The sequence below is a fragment of the Diprion similis genome, chromosome 1, assembly GCF_021155765.1.
Source record: "Diprion similis isolate iyDipSimi1 chromosome 1, iyDipSimi1.1, whole genome shotgun sequence".
Classification (NCBI taxonomy): Eukaryota; Metazoa; Arthropoda; class Insecta; order Hymenoptera; family Diprionidae; genus Diprion; species Diprion similis.
The window spans coordinates 7,882,157-7,903,539 of record NC_060105.1 but is presented as its reverse complement, the minus strand read 5'-3'; the positions used below and the strand labels follow the sequence as shown (position 1 = coordinate 7,903,539).

The 21,383-nt window shown below is 36.1% G+C and overlaps 1 protein-coding gene across 2 annotated transcripts in view; it reads left to right on the top strand.

Annotated features, from left to right (window-relative positions):
• Positions 1–21,383, top strand: part of LOC124406332 — a 52,486-nt gene that overhangs the window by 20,789 nt on the left and 10,314 nt on the right. For both annotated transcript variants that reach the window (XM_046881722.1, XM_046881731.1), the window contains 3 exons: positions 3,957–5,781; positions 5,892–6,060; positions 6,225–6,425. In XM_046881722.1, coding sequence (XP_046737678.1) covers positions 3,957–5,781; positions 5,892–6,060; positions 6,225–6,425 — 2,195 coding nt within the window. The remainder of the gene's footprint in view (positions 1–3,956; positions 5,782–5,891; positions 6,061–6,224; positions 6,426–21,383) is intronic.

Here is a 21,383-nt window from a genome sequence, read left to right as displayed (position 1 = left end):
CAGTAAACAGCTGAATGATTAATTCGAACAATTAGAAAATCTGTTGAAAAATTCAATGATAAATCGTTTCATTCCATCCCCCATAAGCATTTGACACCTCTCGATGAATTTTTTCCGCAACATGACTTGTGCACTCTGCAGCATTGTGTCTCTTATACGAGTGGTATAATACTACAGATTGTCGTAGGTCAATGAGAAAGAGACACAAGGAACTTTGCTGTGATTTTTATATTTCCTTCGCGAAACATTGTTCGCGGTAAACTATAGGTTTAATTGTCCGTGCAATGACGCGCGAACCAGTGAACCACACACACACGTACGTCAGACGTTGGTATAGGTGTATTGTAAACTTGTAAATGTTTAAAATTGTATCTATACCCACCGGCGACACGATACACGTGACTACCTATCCCTACTCTCAGCTTATTATATCATTCCCTCGTTCCCCGTTAGCCACCCAGCTAGAAACGAGCTCTATACCCAGCGTGTCGTTCTGGCCTATAGGTACCCACAGTCGTAAACGGCGAAGAGAGGAGCGTCGCGACGCCGGCGCAGTTAGTCGGATCAATCTCTCTTTTGCGGACGCCCTCGCCGTCGTCGTGTCCCTCGAAAGTTTAACGCAGCACTCGCCAGAGCCGGGAACGAGAGTCTCGTAGGCGAGCTGCTGCTGCTGCTGCTACTGCCGCGAAAAACTGAAAAGACCAAGAAGAAGAAGAAGAAGAAGAAGATCAAGAGGAGGAGGAGGAAAAAAGAAATTTAAAAAAGCTTTCCTACTTTGGATTACAATACTCATCGAAACCCAACGACGATGAGGTGAAGAAGAAAGCGGTGATGTTAATCCGCAGCGATGTGAAGATACGGAAATAACGAGTGCTCGACGATCTCGAGAACGTCGCGAAAATTCGAATCATTCTACACACCTCGTCAGTATAACCACAGTTCTTGGGACACAAACTGCAACGATCGATCTCGGGGTGAAAGAAAACGGGGGGCGAAAGGGGGGGGGGGGAGGGGTGCAAATCGAAAGAGGGAAACGATGATAGAGTGAGAGGTTGAGAGTTGTTATCATCATCGTATGTCGAGAGAAAGGAGAGGAAGGAAAGACCTGCAGCAAGGATATCAATAGTCGTGCATATGTTCGTCTAGCGTATATTTATTTATCATCAATCTGCGAACGAGTTCTGAACACAGTTTAAATGGAGGACAGTGTTTGTGCCGGTTGAAATCGGAGTAAGTAACAGTGCGAGCGAGACGGAATTCAGGAAAGATCGGTACAGAGCGTTGAGGACCTGCGATACAACCTGCCTGACGGAAGTAGGACTAGACGCCGATTTGTGATATCCATTCGCAGAGAAGCTTTTGCGGAATATCTGAGGTTGCGGGCTGAACACTGCGGCCGATCAATCGATACACCTGGAAGTTCTTCTTCTCTTCTCTGGTTCAGGTTGAAACCAACAACTCCGACGAGAAGACAACATTGCGGCTGGTCATATCCAACCTCGAGTACCTACCCAAGACAACATAAGAGGATCATGGATTATCGTAGACGGTATTCTTACGGGACGGAGGATGATGAGTGCGAAAAGGAGGAAACACGCGGCGAGTCATCGGTAAGCCGCTATCTCAGACCGGCTGATTTGGGGATCGAAAGTTAATAATCGATATGGAAAATTGGCGAATAATCTTTGGATTTTCGCGCGAGAGTTGCGTGGGTCGTCATGTGCACTGTGCGTTAGTGTCGCGTGTGTCACGTTGTCTAAGCTCATCGTATATCTGCTCGATGAGACTCACTCACTGCACTGCACTGCACTGCTCTGTATTTTTTCTTTCCCCCCCCCCCTTTTTTTTTTTTGCCCAACTATACCGCAGCTTCCAAAAATACATTCTCACGCTCTTATTTCTTCACAAGCTCCTCAGCTTCACTTATATATATATATATATATATATATATATATATATATATATATATATATATATACACACCACTTACGTTGTACCGTGGTCCAGGAGGAAACTTGAGTATATACAAAGGATACGGAGAGACGAGAAAAGTGTTTATTCGCTTAAAGGAATCGAAATTTGATGTTTCTCTTATGAGTTATATATACAAATTTTATCACAATCGTTGTACCGTGGATCGTGAATTTTTTCGCCCATGTTTCGTTTTTCTTTATCTTTTCTTTCACTTTTTTTCAATATTCTTTCTTTACACTTGAAATGGACATTCGATACGCATTGTGTTTCGATGTACAGAGAGAAAGAGAGAGAGAGAGAGAGAGAGAGATTGAGATGTCGGATTTTAGTTGATTATTATCTTTCCTCGCCGCAGAGAGATTAAATCTATCTATCTATCTCTATATTATATACCGTCCTTGTTTCGTTATGTTTCGTGATTAAGTTTCAATCTTTTGTCTCTCTCTTTCATGTCAGTTGACAAGGTCGTGGTAGTTTCTGCTCACAAATCGTTTCGGGAGTCACGCATCTTATCCGAATAATTGCAGACTCGCTATTAGCCGTCTGTATTACATGTTTCGTTAGACTCTGTTTGTGCGAGTATCTTTCGCAAAAAAAAACGAATAATATAGGGGGAAAAAAAATCAAAGAAAAAACAAACCAACAAACAAACTAACAAGTTCATTTCACATTATAAATATATGTACACATCGGCAAGGTTTCGCGCAATATCATTATTCGATTTTTCAACTGCTTTGTGTGTATATCCATACATACATAAGTGTATATATATATTATATTATTATATATATACTTATATATGCAAAAACAGACACCTTGTCTCATGACACGATCCGTTTAATCGCACGGTACAAAGTCGAAGGAGCTTGTCGTAAGATGGGTTAAAAGAAAAAGAGAAAAAGAAGAACAAAATACTCAATTCGCGATGGTGATTTCGACGATAACGAACGAAGTGCCATTCTTCTTTGTATATGATATACGCATACAAATGCGTCACATTCGCAACCGCAAAGCCTAGTTGCTGAACTCTTATTGTTCCGATATAAATCTAGGCGTGACAATTCCTTGAACAATGTATGACTTTATACAGAAAAAGTAACTCACAACACGAGTGGTGAGATTAAATTCACGCATGTTTGTTAATAATTATTCGTTCTAAATTCTCATTTTTGGAAAAATTTGAAAAAAAAGATACAGAAATATAATTCGAATGCTAGTAGGTATCATATATATAAATATATATCAGCGCGTGGATCGGAGAATTTCTTTGTGTAGCAACGATGATAATTAACTGAAAAAAGTTAGTCGTATTTATTTGTCACGATATGGAGCATATCTCTGCGATTATGAATTGCCGATCGATCAGCAATTTATTCTTTCATGAGGGAATCGGGATTTCCTGTCAATTGATATCGATCAATGCTTATCCAAGGTATTATTTTTCATGCAAGATAACGCGAGGGTATAATAAATTATATACAGGTGTGCGTAAATGCGCCGAAACACGGGTGACCTTATAATTATTATACCTACTGATTATTACATGCGCGAGGCTTCTCATCTTAAAACGTTTGAACGTCGAACAATCAACACCATTTTATATCCATTCACATTTGCGTTTATACATATATGCATATATATCTGCGCACATTCGCGTCATTTATTGTCTCTGCTGTTCGAGACAAAACGGAATAAATACGAATCTTGTTGAGCTGAGCTTGAGAGATAAAATCCGAAAAGGTCGAAAGTGCAGCGATTATATTATACAGCAGAAATATTTCACATGTCGGTGTGTACAATCACTTGTCAACACATATATACATATATGTGTGTATACGTAATACAGGTCATTTGAAATCGATCATTAACGCAAATAAAAAAAATTTTCAATGTTTAAAAATCGATCTTTTAGTTATAACGTACATTAACCATAATTAATCATGTGTTATTAATATTGTAATTTTCTCTCATAAAAAATCCAGGGAGACAACAGAAGTGCGGCGAAGCGGGGCTCGCCATACACAAGGGGGACCGCCATGTCGTTTGGATTTCGCCGACGTCCAACATCCGGTATACCGATGCCAGTGACGGGTTCTTTCTCGTCGGAAGTCGGGGGATCGCTGTCGTCTCATGGCCGGCGTTCGAAGTCAGCAGGACACGAGAGCGATCGTTCGGTCCGTCGGAACGACGAGGAGAGCAATTACCGGGGCCATAACGCCTCCTCGGGAAGATCAACGCCGAGGCTTGCACCCCCGAAGAAAGAAGCCACCGGGACTTCCGTGAGGACCAACAGGTTCGGGTTCAGGCAACCGCAGCCGCTACGATACACCGACAAAGTCGGGGATGTGTGTGCCAGCCACAACGGGAGTCAGTACAACAACCACGAGAAGACGTCCGGAGCTGATTACAACTTCCACGGAAAGTTACAGACCAACCGTAGAGTCTACACAACTGCGAACAACACCCCGATCGTGTCGAAGCTGAGACCATCGCCGGTAGGCTCGCCCTACAACCACCACAACAACAACACCACCGTCGTCGGTGGCGGCGGTGGCGGCGGTGGCGGCAGCAACGAAACTCAGAGGTCGTCTTATGGCCAGGAACCGATCAGTAAGTACACTCTACACACGAGTCATTTACCTCAGCCGCAGTTTGCCGTTAGGATGAACAACAATGAATCGAACTCGAAGACCGCAAAGACGGCTGCCAATCAGAGCCGGAAGATATCAACTGTGTCTAAATGCACGTCGAGTTCCAAGGAGGGATCTGGTACCGAAGATTCTGGTATCGGAAGTCAGTTCGGATGTCTCGGTGACGAGAGCGGAGGACAGGCAAGGACTGTTGATTATCTGGACAATTGTGGCGGAAGTCCGACGATTGGACGGCGAGGAGGTGGTGCAGGAAGTGGAGGGCAGCAAGTCAGACCGAGGAATCTCAGGATGGTCGTTAACGGGAAGAGTTTCGACGTTCGGGATGTTCATGACGACAGTACAGTTACCGAGATATCGGTTATAACTCTGCCGAAGTCCTTCGCTAATGTTAATTTGAACACAGGTCTTGTCCGCGAGAGGACATCACAGTATCAGAGGGTAATTAATAAGGATAACAGGTACAACGATTCCGTGTCAATCACTTCCTCGGAGGGTTACGACGAGGGACTCGGTGAGGAAAAGGGCTACAAGGACAGGTCACGGTACGAAAAGGTGCCGTCTGTTAAGTCCGACTTCAGTCCACCGAGCAGCGACGATCCTGAGTATGGACACGGCGAGGCGATGGCCGATGAGTACTCGTTTAGTTCGAGCGACGAGTGCAGGGCAAACTATAATAACGCGGAGATGAAAAAGGCGATGATTATCGCGGCATCGAGTCAGGGTAAGATAGCGCAAAATCAAGTGCCAAAGACCAATTTGAGATCAGTTTTGCTCACCATTGAAGATCCGGCTTTTGCCGCCGCCGCTGCAACCGCGACGACCATGATCGACGACGAGACGTCTCCGGTTGACAGTCTATTCGATAGTCCGACAGCCAGTATTACTCAGTCCGACGGTAAGGTGTCGAGGAAGGAAAATGTCATGGAGAAATCCGGTAACACCATTGATGATGACAGTCCTGGGACTCCGACCAACGCTTCTAACTCACTCAGTCTATCCGAAGGACGCGAGTTCTTCGACGATGAAATCGCCGATCAGCCTGGACTCACTTTCGACGAGACCGTCAGGGTTGGTCACGAATTGCAGCAGACCGGTATCGTCAACAATCAGGTCAACGAGAACAGCTACACTCTTGTCGAGTCTCATCCTAAGACCGGTGAGTTCGTTATGAAGCTTTTCATCGTCTTCGTCACGCGATTGAATATTGATCTTTCAGAAGTTTTATTATACTGTCGATTGGACTGATTTTTATTCCACTTTTTGCAGCCACCCGAGTCCACGGAAAAAGCGTCGAAAGCAGTCCGATGCATGGTCGGAGAATCAGTCGTGCTGGAAGCGTGGACACTTTGTCACCGTGCGAATCTATCGCCTCCGACGATTTGATGCTCGATTACGAACGCAGCGACGCTAGTTCATACGAAGAACCTACTCATCGGTAAATAAAATTTTATTCATGTCAAATACACGTGTAAACGTGTTATGAAGGTCGAAGGAAGGAGGGGGAAGAAACGAAGAGCGAAAGAGGACGATCAGTTTTCTCATCTTATTATTTATTATTTATTTATTTATTTATTTGTTTATTTATTTATATGGTTACAGGCTAGATTCGAATACAGCGTTGCACGAGATGGACGACGCCACTATACTGTCTGAACTCGAGGCTCAAGGGGAGGAAGTTATGCGAGAATGGAGCTGCTTACTGGGGGCTCATCATTCGATACAACAAACACATTCCAATTCTAATAACAACAATCTTAACGCCAACAACAACAACAATCACCACACCACTACGGAATCCGGGTGTGTATACGTATATGTTTTTTATTTACTTTATACCACGTTTAACTGCGTTTTCGTTGACAGTCGGAACATGATTCATAGTTTACTGATTGAAATTTAACTGAAAGAAAGGAATTGTCGATTTTGGCTTTTGTTAATCTATAAAAATTGTTTACGAAATTATTTTCAAATAGTGAAGAAATTTTTTCCTCGGTGTTCTGTTAACTGTTAACGAACGAAAATCAAAAGTGTTACACGGAGGTGTCGTAAAAGTCGGAATTTTGAAATACCTGGAAATGGTAAGATATCCCATGATGTACCGTGAAAAATTGTTGAGTCAAATGTTGAGTCTATTCTTGAATGAATAGAAAAGTTATGGAGTATTGAAATATCAAAGATTTTTCACATATCAAAGTAAGACTTTGTGAAAGAAAATAATACAAGGATTAAAATGGGGTTTTGCTTGAAGAAAATCTGGAACATATGTTGGATTGTGAATTCGACTTTTCATGGCCGCTCTGTAAAACATTATATTTGTGCACATTTAATCTGAGTCATGGTTGATCTTTGTGATAAATTTTGCTTCGAATTTCGCATGCATGCGCCTCTGTTACGGCGAGTTAGTCATATAATATCATGTAATATGTGTTTGGTGATAATGGTGGTGGGAAGTTTTTGATTCATCTACATGAATGGTCCACTACGCCATGTTTATTGTCATTCGAAAGATAATGCATCCTCGTAGAAGCTTTATCTACTCATGTGTTATACGAAATACTCATGCCACGCTTATAATAATCGTTTGTACATAGATATATACATAAATATAACATAGGTACGCGTGCAACGATCGTTATATTCATCATCGATTGATGAATTTCGCCAGTGTAAAATGACAAAAACGGATCTAGAACACGTTGTTGACAGTTGATATTCAATCAACGCTTACCGCAATATTGCATGAAAAATTAATATGTCTGACGGGCAATTTAACGCAGGGGTAATACGTTCTTAACGAAATCCGCCTGCGTTTAGGCAACCCTGGATACATTTCACCGATCGGTGTTGCCAAAATACAGGAGCATGGTCGTTGAAATGTATCCCAAATTGCATAAATGCAGGCGTATTTTTTATCAGGGTGTACCCTAAATTGCATATATGCAGGCGAATCGCCTATGAAAAGTTTTGGAATCTTGAGATCAGTCGGTAAGGTCGAGATTCGGATATCGCACCGCGTTTACTGCGGTATTGTGCAAAATGCGAAAGGAGCAAAAGGAAAAAGTGAAATGGTAGAGAATGTTCACACGTTTTAAGAGGGTCGACGATGAGTCATCTTTACAACCAGCAAGCATCTGTTACCTGTAGGCGTGTATTTATTTTATGCGTCAAATGAACTATACAAGGGATTGTCGCATGCATGGACGTAAAAGTATGGATCGACGTACTTTGCACACACGATGTGCTCGGAACCTTTGCATTTGAATCACACTGTGACTCACCCTTAACCCAACTCACTAAGTTGTTCCCACCACTTCAACGACGAGTAATTTTTGTATAAAGATATAACGACAAACACGCGTGTAATGAATTATCGCTCAATTGCAGTTCAAGTTCATACAATTATTAATATAGTTGCACTGCTGTTATTATTTTATAACGGCATGGGCATATAGAAAGTGTTGATAATTATCGTATTATCAATTATCGTCGTGTTTCTGTCTAGTGGTACGATCTAAATTGGCGTAACGATCATCATGAAGCCTCGTAAATTCCCAGCTGTGTATCAGAATTCAAACGGGGTCCATTTTAATTCGGTAATTGCAACAGGATATTAGGGGAGTGACGTCACGGATCATGTTTCCCGTCGATATTTTGAACTCAACGCCGGAAGCAACGCGATTCTCATGAAAAATAAAACTCTCATCCTGCGACATGGTTTTACAGATATTTTATAGATAGACAGCCATGTAGATAATACTGCAGCACACTTGTGGTCTTCATTCTGAAAGAATTATGCCTGAAAGAAACTAAACGTTTGATTCAGACCGTTTAAATCTGTCGCTAAATTAAAAAAATAAATAAAGAAATGAAAATTCTTGAATATTCGCCGGTTCGAGAACGTATTCGACTATTTTGAATTATTTGTTCTTATTTTTTTAGTTTTCTATTCATTCAAGTAAATATTAATCCTCCCCCTCCTTTCATTTAATGCAATTTTCTCGCACGAAGGAAAATCTATCTTGATAAATGATGTCATTTTTTTTTTTATTTACTTTTATTACACTTCTTTCGTTGTGATTTTTCTCTCCCCTCCGTATCGAAGCGATTTATTCGAAAGTGTTTTACGAACTGAAGCCGGAGAAGTAGACCATGAAATATTTTAGGAATAATATGTATAAAATATTTTGTCGCATGCAGTGTAAGGGAGTGTATACATTATACATATTATTATATATATATATATAGTTCCTGCAGGTCGAGTCGCTCGATAAATCGACCAACTATTTCTGTCGCTAAGCCCAAGTTTACTACAATGCTTCGTCCTGTATATTTCATATCCGTACATTTCCATATTTACCCTCAAATTTGATCAAATATGTATATATGAGGAGGTATAAGATTTTCACTAAAATTGTTCACCTACATTGATTTCACACATAATTACGATAGCTTCTTCTTCTTGAAAATAAGATGAAAATACTCGCTTCGTTTCATCTCTGTAAGTTGGGCATTATTCCTTACATCGTTAAGGTACCTTTTTCCGTCTAACTTATACAATATTGCACGAATATGTGGAAGGAAATTTGATCAACTTTACCATTCATATCATGGCTGTTGACAGATGACAGTAAATCGGTAAGAAAATCTACCTACTCGGCTAAGATTGAGAAAGTAGAACTGTCGAGAAAAATGATGATAACAATATTTAAATTTAAACAAAACAGTCGCTCAATTATTTTTTATTCAATCAATACACTACGGTGAAAGGAAGAAGGAGCAAATCGATTCTGCGATTTATAAGGATCAACCGTTAAAATGATCGTTTAACTTTCGTAAAAATAGAACGTGAACCCAATAATATATATTTTATTATATTTATACGCCGTTGAGATAATCATGTAGCGAATTCGAAATGATGGAATAAAAATTGGAATAACTTGTAGGTAGTAAAATCTTCAAGTCCGTATTACGCGTACTGAAAAATAATATCCAAATTTTCTTTGACAATTTCGAATCATTAAATAAAGGACGAGAAATAAATATTTGCAAAGCTGCTTTCGCATCGCCAAATCGTTTTGTGCGTCGCCATTGTTTCGGTTTTTTCTACCCGCTTCGTCGGTTGTATTTCCTGACAAAATATAGAGGCGTTTTCCAATTTTCATACCTAACCGTCCTCGTTCGCCTCGCGATCAATTCTGTCTTTCGTGTATCAATTTTCTTGTTCGGAAAAAGGAAAAGTTCTTTTTAAAGGAGGAAGATAATTGAAAATTTAGTTCGAATTGGTTCGGTTTGTAACGAATCGCTGAGATACGTTGAGTAAACGGACCGACAGCGCCAGAGAATGCGTCCAAAATTAGTGACCGAGTCCTAACCGCGCATTAAGCTGTATCGGTAGGAAAAACTAGCTTTGCAGAGCCTAGAGACTACAGTTCGCTCTCGGCGCTCCTCGTGTGCGGATCTACGTTCGTTAAACTTCCGTCATTTTGTCGAAAGTCTGTTATTCTCATCATTTCTTCACGGTTCTTTTTTTTTTTTTTTTTTTTTTTCCGTTTAATTAATTTTTCTTTCTTTTCGAGTGTATAATAATGTAATACAAGCGGGTGATTTTCGACCGCGTGTATAAATTAAACATACAGTGTTTGAGAAATAAAACAAATACAATAATAACATTAATAATAACAATAATTTTTCTACGTTTAAAATTTTCATAACAATTTATAAATTATATTAATTTATAAATCGTGCGGATACGATTATATTATAAATTATGATCAAGTATATATAAGTTGTAATATACATCGTGTATGGATGTTGAAAATTTTGTTGGTACCCGTGATTTGTTCAATTTTTGTGCATCAAACTTATTTGCCATAAAAAAAAAAAATAATAATAATCATAATATAACTTCTCTCTTTTTTCTTTGTACAAGATTGATACGAAAGGAACAACATTTACTTACACCCACATAGCTTTTACAAATTTAATTCTTATCTGTGAATTATTGTCATGGATTATTTTTTTTTTTTCGTTTCTTGTTTCTTCGTCTATATATATATATAAAATTATTCATCATCAGCTGAATATCGTGCATTGATTGTTTTTGTCGGATCGTCAATCGTTACACGCATAGAGCCGATATTAATTTTACACATCTTTCCAGAGTAATATAAATTTTTAACAATAATATGTATGTATACAAAAAGAGAGAGAGAGATAGAGAGAGAGAGAGAGAATTATATATTTCTGCCTACACACAAGAAGTTGATATATATGTATAATACAGTTAGCTCTGGAAGGATATGAAAATTGCGATCGGCGGGAAAATTCATCTTCACGTATTATCACATGTCAAGCCATTGTGCTGTTGAACGTTTATGTATACAAGCAAAGTTTATATAGGTATATATTGGCGGGTTAAAAAGAAAAAAACAAAAAAACAAAAATAAAACAAAGAAGTATTATGTATAAATTAACGAGTGTTTAGACACGATGAGATACAACAGTTGCATTATATTTTTTTACAAATAATTTGTATGCATATTAATAGATATAATACATACAGTCGCCGGAATTTTTAAAGTTTGATGTATAATTTACAAATTGACTGCATATGCATATACATAGGTATAATGTAATTACATAACGTACAGTAATAATTATACTATAATAATTAATTATTCAATGATAAATTAGTTAGTTGATTATCTGGATGGTGTGTGTGTGTGTGTGTGTGTGTGTGTGTGTGTGTGTATCGAGTGAGCGGATCATTCAGTGGGAGTGTTTTGTGTTCTAGCGAGCTTATAAAGCGAGTGAAGCAAATGCAAATCGCTGAGGACTCTACGGGTGGGGACTACTACCAGCTGACTTATCCTAACTAGCGAATGGATAATACACGGTGCTTCTTTCCCGACTAACAAAACTAACCGACCGACTATATGCATGTATATACATACGTGTATATACATATACAGACAGTGCTTTGCGTCGTATCTATATGTATACCTAGGCGTATTCGTATATACGTATATATTGATGTATATACGTGTATGTGCGTATGTATATATATATATATATATATATATATCAAATAAATTAGTGTAACAGTCTCGGGGATTATAATTGATACGATCAAGAGGAAGCAAGAAATTAAACGACAACAACGGCAACGATAACAAGAACAAAAAATAAATAAATAAATAAATAAAAAATGAGGAAGAAATGAACAAATATAGGAAAGAGAGAAAAAAAAAAATATCCCAACAATGCTGTCTCGTATTTTAAATTTTATCACTGTACACGGTAGACAGTCTTTTTGTGTCTGTTTGTTCTTCTACGTTGATTCTTTCATTCTGTATTCTTTAATATCCAATTTTAATGTCCAATAATTGTTATAGTATAAAATCACGAGGGTTGGAGTGATTTTTGTGTTCGTACGGAGGGATAAAAAAAAAAAGAAAGTTTTTCTCAAAGAACGAAACAGACAAAATAAATATTGTTACGGAAATTGGGGTAAAAAAAAAAAAATTGAGTGAAGTAAAAATCATAAAATTTCACAAACATTATAACGTCTGACAAATGGAAAAAAAAAACAAAATGAATTCCGAATATATTAACAATAATAATAATAATAATAATAACAATAATAATAATAATAATAATAATGACGAAATAATATCACCGAAGGGACGAAACAAGAAAAGAACAAAAAAAAGAAACCACATGGAGCAAAACGATAATAAATAACTATCATAATTTTGTAGTAACGAATCGAACGAACGAACTTTTGTAGCTCTAATTAATGATTAGAGAGTATTAGGACGGTTAATTACAGGGGGTTATAGAGAAAAGTGTATTTTTTCAATTTCGTATGTACAATTAGCCGGTGATTCGAGTGATTATATATCTACTTATATACCAGGTATTCGTTTATCCGAATGGTAATGAGATTGAATGTAGGAAAGGCAAAAGATAAAGCTAATTTTTTCGGCTGAAAAACACTGATTGCAGGCATAACGATGATTGTAGGAAATTTCACAGCGACGTATCGTACGCAGCACTCGTGTAGCAAAAATTTATGAACAAAAACATGGAAGAAGAAAAAAAAGAAAAAAGAAAAGCAAAAGAAAAACGGGACTAATGATAAAGTTAAAGTTACGGATAAAGAATGATAACTTTGAACCGATCATTTTTTAGTATGAAAAAACGTAGTCGTTCGTAAGTTCTTCCGATAATAATTAGATACAATATCGTTTATATTTGTTGTACATTTCGCATGTAATATCACCTTGAATAGATTCGACGAGAGATTGTTTATTATACAGTGATTGAATACCTCTTTATCAATGAAACATAGGTATACATACTTGTATTACACTACACGTGACTTTTTCGAATGAAATTTAAACTTGCATTACGATAATACGTTATTGCATACGCTAATATCATAATTATACGCAGTTTACGTATAACGTAATTATATATACATATATATATATATAAATATACTAAATTCAACTACACAACATAGCGATGCAGGGTGAGGGGAAAATTAATTTTCGTCTAAATTTTCGCGCCGAGAAAAGCGTAATATAGATTATAAGGTGTATATATATATACATATATATATATTACACCAATAGGTATTCCATATTTTCTGAACTCGATACATATGCTATATTAAAAAATATATACCTATATATATCTCTGTAATATCAATCAATGGCTATAGCATGTATAACCGAACCAATTATTATTATAGTGATTAAAAATCGTGAAGTTGAATCCTATTCGTTATTATCGGTCGTATAGCAAATTATTCAAAAAAAAATATAGAAAAGCAAACCAAAAAAATTATAAAAATTGGGTGGAAAATGAGGTAAAAAAAAAAAAGTTTATATATATACATGAGAAATAAGAATGGTAATTAATGAGAATAAGAAAAATCTCTTATAGTTACAAAGTGATTGTATAATTTCACTCAAGTTATAAAAAAAAAAAAAAAAAATAAACTTACCACATGATCACGTTTTGTATGCATGGATACGCAAGAATATGTAACAAAAACGGAGGATAACAAAATTTCTAACATTCCAATACATATAATCGAATAACATAATATATTTATATCAGTAATATACACACGTGCCATTATTTAAAGGGACTATAATAATCATCGTGTCTGTTATATGCAAAAGAATCAGTATAACTCAACGTACCTTATAATAATGTGTAATCAAATCGTATACTAATGCATGAAACGTGTAAAGAAAGTTGAATCGACAAAGGAAAGAGAACAATAAAAACAAAAAAAAAAACAAACAAACAAACTAAGTTGGAAAGCGTAAGCAAAAATTAACAACAAGAAAAAACAACAAAAAAAAACTGCACAAATTGAATACGTAAAGCGAGAATTGCAGAAAGTGCCAAAGACAAGAAGAAGAAAAAGAAGAAGAAGAAGAAGAAAAGAAAAACGTTATGAAAGGATAATAACAACGGGATGAGTATATAAAGAAAAAAGCAAAAAGAGTAATAAACACAAGTATAAAATTGTGGGAAAGTTATAAAAAAAATTTTTGGAGAAAAACTTTGTACCGTTGGAAAATCGAAATGAAGGAGCCTGCAGCATCGACGACTACTGGGCCAAGTGCCAATTCGACAAACTCGTCAACGTCCAACGGGTAAATAGCAATAACGTATAATATAATCTGCATCCCCTCCACCCCCCATCCACTTAAAAAAAAAAAAAAAAAACGCAGTAGAAATTAATTTCATCGATTTAATTTTGTTGTGTGAACTTGGATCGGAATGATTCCAGAATACATATAAATACGTGTAAAATCGTTTAAAAGAAAAGTTAGGCTTATCTTTGAAACCTGTTGCGTACAGGTTTTCTCAATCTATAGTCTATACTCTACTTACCGATACGGAATTGGAGAAACGAGACGAGGTAATCTGGTCGCCGTGTCCGAAGCTCGTCGAATATGTATATACATACATACGTAAAGAGATACATGCATATGTATAATGCAGAGTACATATAATTAACATATCGTCATTGCTCGAGGCTGATTTTCTCGTTCGTTTAAATAGAGCAGACGCGTGTAACGCGTCGAATTCGTAAACTTTTTCAGATTCATTGTGAAACGAAGTCGTTTGCGTATCTCAATTCTCATTTTAACACGGAGAGCGCAGGAAATTTCGTCATTTTTTTTGCTGAATTTCCCTTTTTATTAACCAAATTTTTTTTTTTTTCACGAACTAACAGGGAATTGCGCACACGTTTTTGTATACTTTTCATTTTCGGACACGGCTTCCTTTATTTATTTATTTATTTATTTATATATAAATATATATATTAACTTATTTTATATTTTTCATTAATTCTTTATTTAAATTGTATAGTGAATTTGTTAATTTTACACTTTGCATGTTCCGCGCAGTTTACAAACTTATAAGCATATATCTACATATACTTGCATTATTTATTTATCTTATGTATGTATATACATGTGTGGAGGTGTATTATACATACCGCGCAGTGTCGGGTCGAATAACTTCTTCTTTTTTTTTTTTTTTGTTTTTTTTCTCAAGCTACTTCCGTTGAATATTAATTAACCTAAACATTGCGTAATATTTAAATTGTCTTGTATAAATTAATTAATTATAATAATATTATGTTCCTTAGTTTGATTTATCAAACGTAATTTATCATATTCCAAATATAATATTTTTTATTATAAATCCAATTATTTACGAAGAATATGTTGTTATTGTTATATTATTATTATTATTATTATTATTATTATTATTATTATTGCTGTAATTAAATTTATATCCATAGAATTTCGGTGGGTCTGAAATTTTGAGATATCCTTTAATTTTCAACTTTCCTACATATGCAAAAAGAGCAGAAAGAAAAAGTATAGAATGGAAAAAAATCGTCTTTGTGTTGCTGTAAGGTTAAAAAACGATCGATAAACTATTTTTTTGTTGTTTTATTATTTCGTAAATTCAATTAAACGTACTTAGTCTTTTTTCCCATATATAAACGTCTCAAGGAATGAAGAAAAAAATTACAGTAACGTACTTGGGTATGGAAGATGCGATCGTTTATATCAGTTATATTGGAATGTCGTGGTTAAAAAAGTATATAGAAAGTCGGGCGGAAGAATTATATTTGCATGATTAATGTACATGTACATAACTATTTGCGTGCCAGTGAAATATTTGCTTTTCTAATAATAATAATGATGGCAACAATATAGTTAATGTATTATACATTCAACCTTACGAAGAGATAAACCAATGTCAGCTATGTGAGGCTAATTTTAGGTGGAATACGAATTGTCATGCTACGAATTTTTTACTGCGGCATTTAATTATGTTTTTGAATTTTTTTTTTTTCTTTAGTTTTTACCTCTTTTCCTAGTTTTCCTGACCTATTCGCGTGCCGTTCAAATTGAGACGATGTTTGTACGTCTGAAATTCAGTCGGTAGAATTATAAGTTGAATGGTGAAAAAAAAACGCTGTCTGAGAGGGAATTTTGGTTAAAAAAGTAAAATTACGTTTATACGTGATCGTATTTTATTTGAGTGCGGAGAGAATTTTTGGTATTCAGCGAAACTTGAAATTTTTGTGTAAAATTAAACGGTTGATCAACGCGATTCGTTTGAGAAAGGAAGAATTAGATGTGGCCTGAAAAGCAATGATCCGATTTTAAAGATCGTCGAACTCGTCTCGAGCTACTAAATCTTTGTAATTCGTGACAAATCCTATTTCCGGCAATACACTTGCAGGCTATCGTAAGTCTTTATATTATTATTCTAAACATAAATTTCTGCCATGCCGAAATTACCACAGTTTCAAGTTTTTGCCAATTATCGAGAAATCTGAAATCTCTTCCTGTTTTATTACTTGCGAGTTATTTTTTTTTCTGATCTTTATTCACCAACAATTTCCTTTTGCACACTCGTCGTGCTAGTTAATAATTTTTTACCACCGTAAAAATCGAGTCATGCAATCTCTGGATGCAACCGCTTGCATTACTTGAACAATTTTCAACGTTTTCTGAAGCGTTGAAATTTTCTCAATACCCATATCAACTTTCGTACCTACTTTCGTATAAATTTCGTAACCGCCCGCTCGTTGTTCGATTAACTGCAACACTTTTTGCTATACGCATATATATATATATATATACAAACAATGTTACGCTATACGTTACGTATTTATTTTTTTCTTAGCCTTCACTATTTATGTAACTAAATTCACTAATTTCTTTTATCTTTTCCCTAAAAATTCTTATAAAGGAAATTTTCGAAAATCTCTAAGTAATCGAACTTACTAGGAAAAAAATAAAAATTTTCCAACCAACATCAACACTCGGAACTTTTAAAAATAAAATGAAAGGAATGTACACATCAATTTTTCCGTACAACAAAAAAAAATTGTTCTTCGTACTTTCAACGATTATTTCTAAAAAAAAAAAAAAAAAACTTTTTTGCAGAAAAAAAGAGAAATTTTAGAAAATTCAACTATTTCTGTCGTCAGACCGTTGTATTTTGTAACGTGCATTCTTCAATTTCTTGACTAGTACTTTGCTTTTCCCGCGGTCGCTGTTGTCAAACAGTTTCATCTGGGGTCAGAGAGCGTGTCCGTCGGTTCTTCTTCGGCTAACAATAAGCCGGGTGAGGTGAAGCTGTTTCCACGTGACGGTCTTTCCGTTATGTGAAAATAGCCCTGGTTTTTTTCTTAATTTATTCTTCTTTTTTTTTTCTAAATCTTTTCATGGTTTTTTTTTTTTTTCTTTATTATTACCATACACATAGCATTCGTGATATAAGATGAGAATTTCCAATCGTGTAAAACGTAAGTACGTCTGATTTTTACAAAATTTGCGGTCAGTTTATTAATTATTCTATTAAAATACTCTTCTCGTGTAGCCTTAAAAAATTCAGGCCTTATATTTGGTTCAAGGTGAACGAGTCTCGTTATACCGAACACCATCGTCACAGAATCGAGACCTAATGTTTGAAAAATTTGCGGAAGTAATGCGATTTCGGTTTTTCAATTCCTCGAATTAACACCTCGTTGATTATTCTTCTCCTTAATTCATACACTTTTTAACCTCATGTTAATTACATTATTAATTAATTATTACACACTTTGACCGCAATAGGAATTATTGTTTTTTTTTTTTTTCTTTTTTTTCAAGTCTTACGCAAGACCGGAACTAAAGTTGCATAATATTCGAATGAAAAAACACAAAGAATTCTTTCCATTCTTTTTATATCCAGTATCACACGTACAGACGAAAAGGATAGGGAATAAGATCTACCTTACGGCAGCCATTGTTTAGTCGTTTTATCGCGTTATTCAGAGCGTTACTAGTTGACGGTGTAGGTACCAGGTGGGAATGATCGGACAGTTTCTTGCCACTTTGAACGTCTATACGTACTTGTAACAACCTGCCTCCAACTAGGTACATCGCGACCATTTTTTTTTTCTTTTTTTTTTTTTTTTTTTACTCTTATTTTTTAGTTTTTATTATTATCCCTGACTGTGGTTTTGCAAACCTATAACGACGAGACAAGTTCGCGGTTGATACGATATTATACGAACCTATGTATATTGAAGGTATAATAAAACGTAGGTCGAATATCGATTCTCTGATATCTGTATCCATTAAACAGTATATAAAAGAAGTCAAAACTATTTTACGGTTCATTTCACCGGCATCGAAACGCGGCTTGTGACAAAGCTTTGGATTGCGCACACAAATATAAGGTTAAAAAAGAAAATTAACTCCGCGAGAAATTTTTATTTTATGTTTTTATTTTTATTTTTATTTTTTTCTTACCTTCTCATTACAATCGCGGCTGACCAAAGTATACGATAAACAACATCGACGAGGAAAAAAAACTTTAAAGTCGTTATTCTCTCAAGGAAATATTCCGACGATTTCCCTTTTTTTTTTTTTTTTTTTTTTTTTTGTTATATATGTATATACCGAATCAATTCATGAACACCGATTTCGACGTCGATTTTTTTTTATTTATTTTTTTCTAAACGATTTTACGGTCAGTCCTTGTAAAATCTGCGGAGAAACGATACATGCGCTGAGTTACAGCATCTTGCGGTTGTAACTTGTAATTGATATGTACTATAAATATACTGTTACTGCTAAGTGCGCCGTTCACTCTTCATGAATCCGGCACGGAAGCGCTCGTTATGTTTAATAAAATGAAGTGCGATTTGCAACGAATGAATGGATTGACGCGACGAAGTGTTTTTCGCTGTTAAATTTATTTTACTCACTAAATTATACTTTACAAAATGCAAAACTTTCAAATCAACGATTGATCCGAAATATAGTGTTGATTTATATCGACGAAAAAAGAAAGAAGCAAAATGAAAAAAAATATAACTATATATATTATTTAAGTTATAATTTCGGAACGATTCAAACGTTGGTTTGTTATAAATTACATACTGTGTTATAATAATGTCTAATCAAGACGTGACGCATTGTGATATACCTAATTAACACGAGCTGGGGTTGAGTATCGTTGCAATTTATATAGCTGAATAATAAGGCGGGAAACTTATTGTTATCTATATTTATTGTAAACGGCATTGGCCCGTGGTTTAAGGCTAACAAAGATACGAAATCCCCATTGTCAGGATAATGTCGTTGCACTGTGTAACGCTGGAATAAGAAGTTAGGCCTTGTTCGTTTCGCGTCGTGGACTCAGGAGATTAACGGTGAATCATTTCACAGATTTATGTGTGATGTAGTGTATATTTAATAAGTAGTAAGTATATGTATTATACACTCTGTAAGCGTACTTTGATCTGTAACGATCTTACTTCGACAGCAAAAACGATAACGATAACGGATAGTAAAGAAATGTATGAGATTGAACTTAGCAACTTTACTTCGACGATACGTATTTGGGAAAATCTTTAGGATATTGTTTGAAATTCAGCTGGTAAGATAATATTTTGAAAATCAAACCACTTGAAAATTGTTGAATTAATATTGTGGAACGATTTATTTATTCCACGATTTTTCGTTACGTTAACGTTACTCACGCAGTTCAGCCTTGTAAAAATTATGTCTAATCACGTCGCTTCTCACTTTGCTTTTCTTGTCAGCCCCGAATCACAATCAACGAACTTGGTCATTCCAGTGTCTCTAAGTTGCGATAGGCAAGCGAGCGATAATTCGGTTTTATCGCATCCTACAGCAGTTTACCTTATAACGCTTCGTAAATTAATCCCGTCTGATCGATAAGACTATATGTGTACACGTATGCTGCATACGAATACATGCACGTTACATGCATATAGTCATACAAAGTCACCAATCAATACCAGCACTCCATTAATAGAGACGTGAAGAAGATTCGTCGTTATTTCCGGTTCCAATTTCTGAAACTGCGTTTTTTTTCCTCTCTCCCTCCGTCTCTCTTTTTACTCACATTTATCAGAAATCGCATTGTATAAACGAAAAAAGTATAATGAACATCTTTCTCTATATACGGTAGATAATTTATCACAATTTTAAACGTTTATTTAATCAGTCTGCAGTATTTTCCTTTCTCCTCTTGCAAAAAAAATAAAAAAATTAAACCAGAAAAAAACTTGCCGCAAGGGGGGAGGAACTAAATAAATGAAACGAAGTAACGAGCTTTTAAATTCAGTGAAAAAAATTCTGCTCTCTACGATATCAAAGAAATAGCAACATCCATATTACATATCTATGTGGTACATAGTATATAGGTATATATAATAGTGCGTTTGATCGAACAAACAAAGACGAACGCCAGCTGTGAGCCGTGCACGAGTCAGTCCATGCCCCCCCCCCCTGCCTCTCGGGGGTCCAATACCCAATATATATATATATACATATATATACTACTATACGTAGTATATACATATATATGTAGATATTGAACGCTGCATCAACCCCGCGAGTATGTATACGCATACATTCATGATTGCCATGTAACCCAGGCGTTTGGCGGGGGTTGATGGGTGGGGGGGGGGGGGGGGGGGGGGGGGGGGGGCAGACTGAAAGGGGGTGATTTTTGGCAAGTGCAAACTGCGGAGGGGTGCACGAGCCAAACGCAAAAGCGTCCAAGTCTAGGGGAGTGAAGAATCGTCGGGTTAGCTTTTGGCTGTTCCCCCGTTTGAGTAGAAAGAATTTAAGAGTGAGTCGGCTGCATCCCCTGCCGTAAAATCGACCCGCGCCGGAAATTCTCGTCCCCCCCTTTAAACCCTCGGTGACTATCCCCTTGATTTTCAGTTTTTCACCATAGCTACGTTTTCGCGGATCGTCTGACTCAACGATATTCGATGTAGATATATAGATTCTGCAAAGTCTTTTATCGTCGTTTGTTTATGAGGAAAGGATTTTAGCATTGTTTCTACTCTACAACTTATATAGTTTATTAGTTTCACGTGCAGAATGCTAGTCCGCAATCTTAGCTTACTTTTTTGAATTTCTTTTTTTTTTTCAATTGAAAACGTATAACAACTTGGAAGATAATTTCAATTCGATTCTTTATGGTGGCAACTCTGAATTAATTCTATATACGCTGTATTTCAGGTTGGGTTCTATTTTATTGATTGAATGCGGTACTGTTTCAAATAATATAATTAAAATACTGTACGCCAAGCCCGCGTGGTGGAGTGATGTGTAAATTATGCCTCGAGGCCCAACCTTTGAGTAATCGCAGATTGAATTTGGAACT